Source organism: Gorilla gorilla, chromosome 16 (assembly GCF_029281585.2).
Source record: "Gorilla gorilla gorilla isolate KB3781 chromosome 16, NHGRI_mGorGor1-v2.1_pri, whole genome shotgun sequence".
NCBI lineage: Eukaryota > Metazoa > Chordata > Mammalia > Primates > Hominidae > Gorilla > Gorilla gorilla.
In genome coordinates, this window is record NC_073240.2 from 93,834,388 (window position 1) to 93,847,636 (window position 13,249).

General features: G+C 50.0%; 1 protein-coding gene and 1 long non-coding RNA gene across 2 annotated transcripts in view; one reads left to right on the forward strand and one right to left on the reverse strand.

The window, feature by feature from the left end:
* The first annotated feature begins 3,296 nt into the window (after window positions 1-3,296).
* Window positions 3,297-8,962, forward strand: LOC109023510 (uncharacterized). The gene is made up of 3 exons (XR_002002923.4): window positions 3,297-5,660; window positions 6,454-6,978; window positions 8,175-8,962. It is a non-coding gene; the product is annotated as an uncharacterized lncRNA (long non-coding RNA).
* Window positions 7,361-13,249, reverse strand: part of FAM174B (family with sequence similarity 174 member B) — a 38,336-nt gene continuing 32,447 nt past the window's right edge. The window contains exon 3 of the mRNA XM_019011155.4: window positions 7,361-9,352. Coding sequence (XP_018866700.3) covers window positions 9,349-9,352 — 4 coding nt within the window. The 3' untranslated portion in view covers window positions 7,361-9,348. The remainder of the gene's footprint in view (window positions 9,353-13,249) is intronic.

Below are 13,249 nucleotides of genomic sequence, written 5' to 3' on the forward strand. Positions count from 1 at the left end.
TGCACATCAGGGTCACTGGGGGACTTGTAGCCTGCAGTGGTTGGGGGAAAGTCAGTGGGGTTTGGTAGGCTTGTTGTGGTCAAGGAACTTCAGCTCACATTGCCCACTGGGCCCTCGTTTGACAGGCTCCCCATGGGCAGCAGCTGCCTTTTGTGGGCTCTGCTCAAATGATGCAAGGACAGTCACTGAGCTTCTCTCTGCCAGGGGAGGGGAGAACACAGGTCAGAACTGCACATACTCTGGTCCTGATTGCTGGGCATGGCAGGGAGCAGGTGCTCCCTGGTCGCCATGCAGAAACAATGATGGGTCACAGCAAGTGGGGCCCAGCACCTAGATGGGCTGAATCCTTCTCTTAAGGTTCAGACTGAAAGAGTGAAAGGGGGTCCAAGGGGAGGAACAAGGGGGAGGAAAGGAGACTACCCGGAATCTGAGCTCTTGGGAGCCAGGTCAGACCCCAAGGCCTCTCCCTTTGTACTTCTCCATGAGGCCGCTCTCGTCCACAGCTTTTGCCAATACAGGTTGGAGACGGCTCGCTCAGTAGTGCAATCCCACAAAAGACAACGGGAAGGCTGTCTCTTAAAAGGCCATTTTAAATATTAATGGTCATGGGGAAATGCTCATAAAATTAACTGAAAAAATCAGGTCAGATGACCCACTTTTGTAGAGGAAACAATGGCAAGGCACACACAAGGCCAGAGGTCACTCTTTGTCCAGGTAGAGTCGGTCCCTCTCTTGTCAGGCATCGGATGCCCCATGTCCCTATCACAGCACTTTATTCTCTGTCATCCCTGGCAGTGATGTATCCTGGTCCTCCCCAGATTCACTTTATTGAGCCTTCCAATTAGCACAGTGCCTGGTACAATAGGAGTTCAATACATGTTTGCAAATGAGTGAGTGAAGGATGGATGGATGGGTGGGAAGGAGGGGAGGAGAGAGAGAACGGAGAGGGAGAGAGGGAGGGAGAGAAAGAGGAAGAGGGGAGAAGGAAGGAAGGAGGGAGGAGGAAGGGAGAGGGAGAGGGAGGGAGGGAAGGTGAGGAGAGAGGAGAAGGAAGGAAGGGAGGGAGGGAAGGGGGAGGGAGAGAGTGAGGGAGGGAAGTGGGGAAAGGGGAGAAGGAAGAAAGGAGGGAAGGGAGGGAGAGAGGAAGGGAGGAAGAGACAAAGGGAGGGAGGGAGGAAGGAAGGGAGGAAGGGAGGGAGGAAGGGAGGGAGGAAGGGAGGGAGGAAGGGAGGGGAAAAGTTCAGAGAGAAACCTACCAAAATGCTAATCAGGGTTATGATCTAGATACCTTATTTTATCTTCTTTATAATTACCTGTCTTCCAAGTTTTCACCAGTTAAAAGATCACTTTTATAATAAATATACTTTTTATCAAAACTCTGCTATTTGATTTAAATCCATCTGAAATGGTTTATCATAACTCCAAGTCCTATTTTTAACTAATGAATCTAGAAGACACTGGAATTAGTTCATGTCTATCAAAGTGTCAAGTCTTGAACCAACATTAGGACACATGATCTGACAGTTTCCTAAATGCTCATTAAAGAAATGGGACTATTTGGAATCAAGGTGCCCCACAAATCTAAACAAGACCCCCACATCTAAGGACGAAGGGGAGCACAGGTCCTCCCCTTAGGGAAGATGACAGCTGCATTGGGGATGTGGACAGTAACCCTTAAGATGGTGGGCCTGTGTCACCCAAAGTTGCCACCTCCAAAGTGCCCATAATAAAGGTGGCAAGAGGGATATCTCAGAGGGAGATCTCAGACATTCTACTGAGTATAATATTCCATCCAGCCCGACTTTGCTTCCCTGAAGCTGAATTCATTCTGCTTTTAAGAAATGGATATTGTCGCCGGCCTTGGGGCTCACACCTGTAACCCCAACACTTTGGGAAGCTGAGGCAAGAGAGAGGATCACTTGAGCCCAGGACTGTGAGGCCTGCCTGGGTAACACAGTAAGATCCTGTCTCTAAAAAAAATTAAAAATTAGCTGGATGTAGTGACACGAGACTGTAGCCCCAGCTACTTGGGAGGCTGAGGCGGGAGGATCTCTTGAGCCCAGCAGGTTGAGGCTGCAGTGAGCCATGATCATGCCACTGGGTGGCAGAGCAAGACCTTTTCTCCCAATTAAAAAGAAAAGAAATGGAGGGACTGGACTATGCAGGTAAACAAAAAAGCCCTTCTGCGGCCTCCTCTCCACCTTTATCCTCCTCTCCTCTAGCCAGAGATACATCCATGGGCCCCACTCCCCCAAGTGCCAGTCACCACCAACCTCTTATCCCCAGGCAAGAGAACAGCCTCAGGGGACCCCCATGCCTTAGCACTCTCTCTGGGCCTCTGCAATCTCACACAACTTTGTAGCTCTCACAGGGCCTAGAACTGAGGGACCTGGTTGGGATCAGTGCCCACCCTTCTGCAAGGCTGGCCCTGACCTTAGGCCAAGTCCCAGCACTGGGTGGCAATGTAGCACTGTGGGTAGCACCCAGGCCTCCAAGCAGCAGAGAGACCACTGCTGGCAAGGGATCTGGGTGCGTTTATTACCAAAGCCTTGGTTTCCTAGCTTGACAAGTAAACATCCCAACAGAGAAGCTACTCTGTAGTGTTGCTGGACACATTAATGCATTAGTGCTATGCGCCTGGTAGTGCTTTAAAGACATTAAAACATCCAATTCATAATATCCAGATGAGGTAGGTACTGCTGTTGTTTCTCTTTTACAGATAGAGAGAGGGTATCACAGAGAGGTTAACAGATGTGCCTAAGGCCACACAAGTGGTAAATGTTAGAACCAGGATTCCAGCCCAGGCAGTCTGGCTCCAGAGTCCAAGCTAGTCTTACCATGCAAACGAGTGTCTTTACAAAGCATGTAAAGTTCTCAACGCAATGCCAGGAACATATTAAAAGCTCAGTAAATAGTAGCTGATGCTCTTGGTTGCTGGGATGCCTCAGTAAAGCAGATGGCGGCCACCCTGTGCTCTGTGCACAAACCTCATCTCCCTCCTTTATGAGTCAGGAGTGTGCCTGTCTCGTCCACCTTTGCAGTCCAGCAGGGCCCAGCATCATGCCTTGTGGATCTCTGAAAACCTGCTGGATGTATAATAAGATGACACCCATTTATCAAGCACCCACTGTGTGTGTCTTATCTCATTCAACCCTCCCACCGCCTCATGGGCAAGCTGGGTGTTTCAGCATCTCGGCAAAAGGACAGCGCCACTCCACCAGTGTGGGGTGAACAGTGGATAAAAAGGGATTGATTTGCCAGGCAGTAGAGACTGCCCTGGAGTGGACTTCAAATGAAACAGAGATTATTTATTCCATGTCATTGGTTACTTTATGTGGTGCTTACATAACTCTGCTCTTCTTCACTTTCTATTCCAAAACGTTTCCAGGAAGTATTTTCCATGGATGGTGATTCCAAAGGAAAGAGAGAAAAGTACACTGACGTTGACCAAGACCTTGAGGGGACTAAGCGGGAAAGTGAGAGCATCACATAATGAGAGCTGACGTCAAGGCTGGCCCAATCAAGAAACGGTCTCAAAACCATACAATGTAGGAAACAGAATCATCACAAAGAAAAACAATGTGATCTTGGAACAGTGGCGACCTCAAAGCACATCTCTACATCTTGATAAGAAAAAAGAGGAGACGTAGAAAATCCCCCAGAGCCAGACTCCAGTTTGGCTTACGGTCTGTCATAACATCACAGGCATCAGGAGTGGGCTCTTTGGTGATGAGAGCGGAACTGAAAATGGAAATGGAAATCAAACACACAGCCCCAGTCAGGTCCCAGGTTAGCTGACCTGCTCCTAATGCCTGCTGGGCTCAGGCCAGGATATCGGTGGAGGCCCCTGGTCTGCGGCCCATTCCCCTTCTCTTGCCATCCCCATCTGGTCATTGTAACAAGGGGCCTCGCACATGAGTGTGGACACCCGGGGCTGGATGTCTGAGCTCCAACCATGTCCACATCTCAGCCACAGCTGGCCATTCTCAGCCACAGCTGGCCATTCTCAGCCGAGGCATGGACACACAAGTGGCCCTAGGGAAGATGAACTCAGTGCACGCCCTGGCAGCTAGCAACGGGGCATTTGGGCAGAGAATTATAGAAAAGGAAGGATCTGGGGGTCCAGGGTACATGTCCCTTTGCCCTGCAGACCTCTTTCCCCTTTAGGGAGCCACAGCCAGAGTGGGTGCCTCTTGGAACATATGACCTTATCTCTTTGGCCCAGAGATGACATGTTCTGCTATCCCAAGTGTGAGCCGTTTTGGTCTCAGAAGAAAAGTCCCCTCGTCTTCCTTTCAGGGAAAAGTGCTGAAGAGGGCAGGAGACTGGTGGTTTGAGACCTACCCCTTAGAAATCATGTGACCCTGTGCCGTGACTGACCTTCCTATACCCAGCCCTGTGTGTACAAAATGAAGACAAATACCTACCTCGCCACCTTGTTGGCAGGACTCAAAGGATGACAAAGTGCCAAGCAAATGGCTGTTTTCTTATGGAGAGCCAGGGAGGTAAATATGATTCAGGGGAAACAGCCCTGGGCCTATGGAAATGATCAGTCTGTTCCAGGAATAATACCTACCTAAAGGATGCTGTTAAGCACTGAATAAGGAAGTGTGTGTGCAAAGGCACCTGGTACCCAGGAAGACCGCAAAAACTATTCATGGTGGAGGTGTTGGTGCTGGTGGTGCCAGGCACCTGCAGCAGGTATTTGGCTAAATTACGTAATTTAATGATCACAGTAACCAAAGAGGTGCGTTCCTATAGCTCAGATGGAAAAAGTGGGACCAAGGTCACAGGGTTCATGAGTGAGCAGTGAGGCCAGGAAACACATGCCTGTCTGTCTGCATCCGATTCCTCTTCCTGCCACACTCAGCACCACCTCGCCAGTTGTCTTGCAGACTCTGGGGATAATTCATTCACAACACTCTTACCTACTCACAGCAGGAAGCCTGTTCACAGCACCCCAGGCCAGATCAGCCATTGAGACATTTATACTAGAGACTGTGGGCCACCTGCTATGCCAACAGACACACAAGAGCGCCTTGTGTTCCCGTCCACATCAACTCAGCTCATCAAAAAACCCATCCCAGGGAAAATGAACTTGCTGATAAACCAACTAACTAAGCGTAACAAGAAATAACAGCAAATTTTGAGGCACTTTACCAGGAGAGTCACACCCAGGTACTTGTTGGACCCAAGAAGACTCAGGTAGCAAGGCAGGGAGTGGCTCATGACAGCTGCCCGGAAGAGTCACGTCTATTTAGTTCTCGAAAATAATGGAAAACAAACTCGGTTTTCGCAAGTGGTATGCTGTGTACACTGAGTCCACATCAGGTGTTCTTGAATTCTCTGATAAATAAAAACCACAAGCAACTGTGGCACCACCGGGCTGGAGGGAAGCGCCGGCTCGCACCTGTCAATACGAGCAGCCTGGGGGCCTTATGGGGCAGACCCTTTTCCTGAACTAGTGGTGCTGGAGTGAACACCTTCCAGGTCCCCAGGGCTCGCCCCTCACCCTGAAAAGATTAAATCATTTATTTATAAGAAAATATCTAACCCAAATACAGCAGGCACTGGGGGGCACAGGGAGCCGTGGTTACAATGCAAGCAACATCTGGACTTGCAAACTCATGATGCTGCCACAAGAAGCGTGTGCAAGGAAGGTGGGTGGCTGGGGAGGCAGCCCAGCATCATCCCCAAAGTCTTTACTACTGCTCTCCCCTCTGCTGAGTCACAATGCTCTTTGTTGGTGATGCTTGTAACATAACCCTCCTCTCCCCTCTTCAGAAACTGGCAACACCAAGGTGCCAATCTTTTTTTTTTTTTTTTGAGACGGAATTTCACTCTTGTTGCCCAGGGTGGAGTGCAGTGGCGTGATCTCAGCTCACTGCAACCTTCGCCTCCCAGGTTCAGGGGATTCTTCTGCCTCAGTTCCCCGAGTAGCTGGGATTACAGGCACCTGCCACCACACCAGGCTAATTTTTATATTTTTAGTAGAGACGGGGGTTTCGCCATGTTGGCCAGGCTGGTCTCGAACTCCTGACCTCAGGTGATCTACCCGCCTCCCAAAGTGCTGGATTACAGGCATGAGCCACCACGCCCAACCGCCAATCTCTTTAAATGGCTTCAGCTGCCAAATCTCACCAGCAAGTTTGGGTCACTGATGCATCCCCTACCCCTCTTCTCCTACAGACCCTGATCTTCTGGGTAATTTCCCCTGATTTCCTTAAAATGATACCGACACCCAAGAATTTCACCAAAGGGGGCAAGCACGGGACACAAACTTATGGCTGCATCCAGGGCCCTTTGAGGATAATGTGCCATGTCCGTATAAAGCATCCCCCATCCCCACAGGGTATAAGAATAACCATACAATTCAGGCTTTTATGACAGGAGATGCAGGCAGTAGAGGGAGGGGCTTTGATCTTAGGACTTTAACTTACTGGCTTCCCGTAGGTGTTCCACGGCACAGCAGGGGAGACAGATTTTGTAGAAGAGGTCAAGGTGAGGATGGCGCCTCAACAGAATCTTCAAAACCAAAAGGCAAGTTGCAGTACCCGCTGACCCTCCGCCATGCAGAGACTGCCGCAGACGCCGAAACACCCTCCTCCCCGTCAGGCTGGCTTGTCCCCGGGCATCTGAACAAGCCAACCTGACAGGATGGGTGCTCAGCGGAGGACACTCTCTGAGAAGCCTGAGATGATGGGGAAACCCACTCTCCAGGGCTGGCTTCCCGCGCAGCTGTTTGGAGAAAGAGCTACCCTGGAGAACCTTAGTCACTGCTACAGTTATAGAGAAGACGGAGCACAGGAGTAGCTCCTCAGGGAGGAGGGACACAGACCACACCCCCAGCTTCTTGGTGACCTCCAAGGGAACCAGCTGGAACGGCAGCAAATGGGCTTTTCCCCCGGCTTTTTCTCAGCTCGCTGTGAACCCGGCCCAGATGCATCCCATGCTTACTCATAGAGTAAAGCAAGCCAGGTATGAGGCAGTTACAAGCTAGCAGTTTTTTATGTGATTGATTCTATCTTCTCTGGAGATGCCCCAAGATTCTCTGGAAACAGGCCTCAGTATTTCCTAGCCAAGGAGCAAGCTTCCAGGAAATGAGCGAGTGAGCCTCCAATTGTATACATAAATGTAAATTGTGTATGTAGCCGTAAAAACAGCATGCATGCCCCTCCACCACCAAGCCTTTTTCATTTCCAAGCTTTTCTCTAATCACCAGGATCCAAACACCTCCAGCCCAGCTCCCATCCCTGCCCTCCTCCTCAGCCTTGGGCCCACCCACCTCTGTCTTCACAAAAGGTGCCTCGCTGGCCCTGGCCGGCACCACAGAAAACATCCAAGCCCAAGGTACTCATGGTTTGTGTGTAAAGGGTTTTTATTGGAGAGCCTGTAGCGCTGAAGTGCCACCAAGGATTTGGAAGGTCACTTTCAGCAGCGGCCACTTCTGCCAGGACCAGTGGCAAGCACCTGGCAGATGGAGCCCGGGTGTTTCTGCGTAAGGCAGAGGAATCCAGCTTTTCCATGAGATTCAGCTGCAGTTGTCGAAAACCCCGTGTGAGCCAGCAGTTCCAGTTTAAAGGTTGAGGGGACGAACAGCTGCGAAGTGGCCAGGCTCCGGTGAGTCACCACTCAGGCCTGAGTACACCGTGGAGAGGAGAGATAAAGCAGCCACGGCTGTTCTGTTGCCAGTCCCACCCCTCTGGCAAACAGATGGGGGGAAACAGAGAAGGAAAGTCAACAAAGAAGGTGAAATGCAGGGAGCAGAGACTACACGCAGGCCCCCCGTGGCTGGCAATACCATGCGTGCTGGGCCGGCTGCAGCACCCTCACCCAGAGCTTCCCACGGGCTCTGCTCTTTCCTGCAGAAGCGAAACTGCCTTCCTGGCAGGTGGAGGCTGCCGAGCTCCCATGCCCCTTCCCACATATCCCCACTCTTCTCAGAAAACTGAAGAACCTGAAGATGGAGGTGAGTCAGGAAAGGCTGGAGTTTTCATCCAAAAAAAAAAAAAAGAGCAGGACAATAAACAGGCAAATACACAAACCCTGGAGCAAAGCCAGGAAAAAAGGGGGAAATAAAAAATAAAAAAATAAAAAACACCTTTCTAGAGAGAGCAAAATCCCAGGGTCCCGAAGGCACTGCTAATAGACTAATAGAAGCATCTTTGTTGCAGCCAATCACCTCTAGCCTGGGAACACCGCTAGTCAGGAGGCCTCAATCGACCTGAGAAGTCAGCCCAAGGCCCTGTCTCCAGAAGCCCGCAGCAGATCTCTGGGTCATGTCACAGGCGAGTCCTCACTTCACCAGCTCAGAGGTGAGCCACTCTCACCTGAACCTCTGCCTTCCGGCAGGGACCTCCTGAGTCCTGTGGGGTCTCCTGGGTCCAGGTGGGTTCCTAGTCCCGCCCCGTCTAGACTGACTTCAAATATAGTCCCCTGACAGTGTGATTTTTTCCAGCCAGCCAAATCACCGTTCATTTTTAAAATGGTTTTTAAAAATTACATTTCTAAGGCAAACAACGTAGAACAGAGCAGAGGAACAACAAAAAAGCACAAAGAATGTTGCTAATCACAGGCTGCCTAGCACTTTCCTTTCCCTTCAGAGGAGAAACTGTTTTATAGGTATCACACACGTGCACACGCACACACACACACGCACAGTTTTTCCCTGATACTGGAAATTCTTTGTGAACTAGCCACGTTGATTTCTGCTGAACCTTTAAAAAAAAAAAAAAAAAAAAAAAAGAAAGAAAGAAAGAAAAGGAGCCACAGACGTGTCCAGGTCTGGAAGGGGCTGACCAGCTCTAAGCACATCCACCTTGAACTCTGACACAGGTAACGCCAAAATGAGGCCAGGACCTGACCAAGCCAAAAAAGCAGCAAAGGATCAGATGGGGTCCAATGTGTAGATCCAGTAGGGAAGAATGTCGGAAATTCTAAATACACAGTTGGACATCCTTCAGGCGTGTTTTAGATTCTTGATGCTCCCGATCTCTTCTACTATTGTCAAAAATTGTCTTAAAAAAACTTTTTAAAAATCAACATGTTTCTACCCTTTGCTCCTTAGCAAGGCACAAAGCCTCTTACGTGGGGAGTAGAAGTGGGGGCACTTTAAAGGGATGCCCAAAGGGTGGCAGAAGCAACTCCATTGTGGTGACGTGGAAACGAGCTTGCCAGTGACAGTCTGAGCAGACGCCTGACACGCACGATGGAGCTGGGGTTTTATACATAACGTTCGTTTTGGTTTCAACACCTCCAACGCAAGAGGGCTTCCAGGTCCAGTCCTTCACACCCCAGGTTGCAGCTGACCAACTTTCCACAGGATGCCACCAGGCTGGGAAACAGGTTTTACCTAAAAGAAAGGGAAGGACAAAAGTAAGCCCCTTCTGGCAGAGCCTCACACCCATTCTGACCCCTCCTGAACATCTCTATCCCTCACCCTCTCGGCCAGTGAAAAGGCCACAGTCCCCAGCCACAGGACCTTTGAGGGTGCTGTCTGGAAGGCGCAATCCACTCTTCCAGCAAACCCCCTCCCTCCCCACAGTTCCCAACTAAGGATCCCTCCCCCAGCTCCCCACACAGACTCCCTAGAACACAACCTCTTTCTCCTTATATCCCTCTCCTTGCCAGCACTTCCAGGGTGTTTACACTAGGGGTTGGAAAACTTCTTCTGTGACAGTCCAGAGAGGAAATATTGTAAACTCTGCAGATCCCACAATCATGGTGATAACTCCTCAACCCTGCTGTTGGGGTGGAACAGCAGCCACAGCAAGAAATGCTTGGCCATGGCTGTGTTCCAGTACATTCTTATTTATAGACATTGAAATTTGAATTGCATATTACTTTCTCATGTCATAAAATAGTATTTTTCCTTTGGTTCTTTTTCAACCATTAAAATGTGAAAATCATTCTTGGCTCCTGAGCTGTACAAAAACAGACAGTGGGCTGGATTTGGCCCATGGGCCATAGTTTGCTGACTCCTGGTTTATGTATCTGATTAGTGTTGGTCTCTTGCTTAGACTGGGAGCTTGAGACAAAAGCCACATCTAAGCTTCCTTACCTTTAAACCCCAGGCCCACACCACAGTGTCAGAAAACATAAGAAGTACAAGAAATAAGTTTAGGCCAGGCATGGTAATCCCAGCACTTTGGGAGGCCGAGGCGGATGGATCACAAGGTCAGGAGATCGCGACCATCCTGGCTAACACGGTGAAACCCCATCTCTACTAAAAATACAAAAAATTAGCCGGGAGTGGTGGTGGGTGCTTGTAGTCCCAGCTACTCGGGAAGCTGAGGCAGGAGAATGGTGTGAACCCGGGAGGCAGAGCTCGCAGTGAGCAGAGATCGCACCACTGCACTCCAGCCTGGGCAACAGAGCAAGACTCCGTCTAAAAAAAAAAAGCATAAGTTTAAAAACTAAATCTGTGGCCAGGCTTGGTGGCTCACGCCTGTAATCCTAGCACTGTGGGAGGCCACGACGGGTGGATCCACTTGAGGTAAGGGGTTCGAGACCAGCCTGGCCAACAAGGTGAAACCCTGCCTCTACTAAAAATACAAAAATTAGCCAGGTGTGGTGCTGCACATCTGTAATCCCAGCTACTTGAGAGGCTAAGGCATGAGACTCACTTGAACCTGGAAGGCAGAGGTTGCAGTGAGCTGAGATGGCGCCACTGCACTCCAGCCTGGATGACAGAGCAAGACTCTGTCTCCAAAAAAAAAAAAAAAAAAAAACTGAATCTGCTCAAGACATCATCTAAAGGGACTTAGAAAGGGAGGGAAAATTTGACCAGTTAAAGCTGCCACCATCACCTCTTGATGTTTGATTATGGGCATTATATAATCCCATGAGCAAAAATAACAAAGATTTAATAGAATTTACAAAATAATGAACTTCCTGTCATAATATTATATAATACTAAATATATTACCATATCAGGTAGCTATTTACTAGAAGATGTAAACATCCTATTTTTAGGAAATATATACTTAATCATTTGCAGGAAAGGGCCATGGTATACATAACTTACCCTCTAATGGTTTAGTAAAAACCATTTGTGTGCACACACACATACATATACACACGGATGAATCAGAAAGCAAACAGGCAAAAAATGTTAACAGGAAAATATGAGTTAAAAGTATACGGTGTTCCCTACGCTATTTTTATTTTTGCATGAAGTTTAATTTTTTTTTCCAAATAAAAAGTTGTTTAAAGAGAAAACATAAGCCAGGTACAGTGGGTCGCGCCCGTAATCCCAGAACTTTGGGAGGTCAAGGCAGGAGAATCGCTTGAACCCAGTAGTTAGAGACCAGCCTGGGCAACATACTGAGAGCTTGTCTCTACAAAAACTACAAAAATTAGCTGGACATGGTGGCGTGTGCCTGTAGTCCTAGCTACCCAAGAGGCTGAGTGAGGTGATACTTGAGCCCGGGAAGTTGAGGCTACATTGAGCCAATATCTTGCCACTGCACTCCAGGCTGGGTGACAGAGCGAGACTCCGTCTCAAAAAAAAAAAAAAAGAAAAGAAAAAAAAATTGAGTATCTTCGTATTAGCCACTAAAGTCCCCTACTCAACAGACTAGAGAAAGAGAAAAATAAATCTCCAGCAAGCCATGTCCAAGTTGTGCAGGAGGCTGGCTTTCTTAGAGTGACCCCCTGGCCCCTTCTGTGGGTTGGGGAGTCGGGGGAGCTAACCTCACAAAACCAACATCTCAGAGCCCAAGCACTCACACCTCCCACTGCAAAGAGGAAGGGACTAAGGACCCCCAACGTTAAGGTTCCTACCAGGTCTGACTCCACCATCAGGCCTTCCACTGCATGTTGCTGGAAGGTCAATGTCAAGGATGAAGGGTGGGAGCACAGGAACTGGGGAGGAGCAGTGAAGATTTTAAAGACCAAGAATCGGAGCTGAGGGCAGGGACCTGATCGCCATAGCTGCGCCAGAGCAGATCTGGCCACGGCAGGCCTGCGGGCTCTGGGGAAAGCAGCCGGCAGAATCAACGGAGATGCAAACTCTGTACCGCTGCCATGCTGAAATTCACCTCCGTAAGTGTCTGGGCATCCCACGGGACTGCTCTGAATCTTACGGGGATCCCCTACCAGGCTCTCTGCCCTCACCTCACCCCCAGGTTGCTGTCTACATCCGTGTGCTTAAGAAACGCCCACACATACACAAGGTAGGGAGCCACACTGCTCGTCGCAGAATCCTTCACGCGCCTCCACGGGAAGAAGTCCACCCGCACACACCAATGCCTGCCCAGGTCAGGCCTGGACACCAGCTCTCTGGGTCTCTCCAGGAGGTGGTAGAGCCATACCCCAAGTTTCAGCCGTGTAGTTGGCTGGGTCTTCAGGCTCTCTGGGGTGACTGGGACTCAGGAACAATACTCCAGGGACAGTGGAGGGGACAAGCTGTCTCCAGAGGAGGCTGGCTGTAAAGTCCTGGCTCTCTCAATGTCATCTAGCTGTTTCCCTGTGGCCATCTATTGGGCAGAAGCTTTGGGTTTCCCCCGAGGAGGGGCTTGGGGGGCAGAGGCTCAAAGCTGCCACTCACTGAAGATCCCTATGCTGGCTCAAACGTCCCTGTGCCTGCACCTGCTGTTACTTCTCCCTGGAATGCCCTCACTGCTCCCTGCATGTTGAGCCACCTTGGGCTCACTTCCTGGTCCTCTCCAACTTGTAGGTTTCACCTCCTCTGGGAAGAACTTATTGCCCCTTCCTGGCTGCCCACAGCACCCTGTTCCTTCCTCTGTGAGAGGGCTTGCCAGGTGGTCTTAGAAGTGGCCATGCTTGGCCAGGTGCAGTACCTCACACCTGCCCAGCATTTCGGGAGGCCAAGACGGGCAGGTCACTTGAGGTCAGGAGTTCGAGACCAGCCTGGCCAATATGGGGAAACCTCATCTTTATTAAAAACATAAAAATTAGCTGGGCGTGGTGGCAGGCGCCTGTAATCCCAGCTACTCAGGAGGCTGAGGCAGGAGAATCACTTGATCCCGGGAGGCAGAGGTTGCAATGAGCCAAGATTGTGCCACTGCACTCCAGCCTGGGCAACAAAAGCGAGACTCCGTCTCAAAAAAAAAAGAAAAAAGTGGCCATGCTCCTGCTGTCTCCCACTCTCAACACAGGCCCCTCAAGGGCAGGGCCAGGCTTACCCAGCCTGTACTCATGGTGAAGGGAATTATCAGGCTTACCAACTAGACATGCGCTAGGTGACAAGCAGAGATTCCAAGAGGCCTCTCTCGGCCCCCTTCTC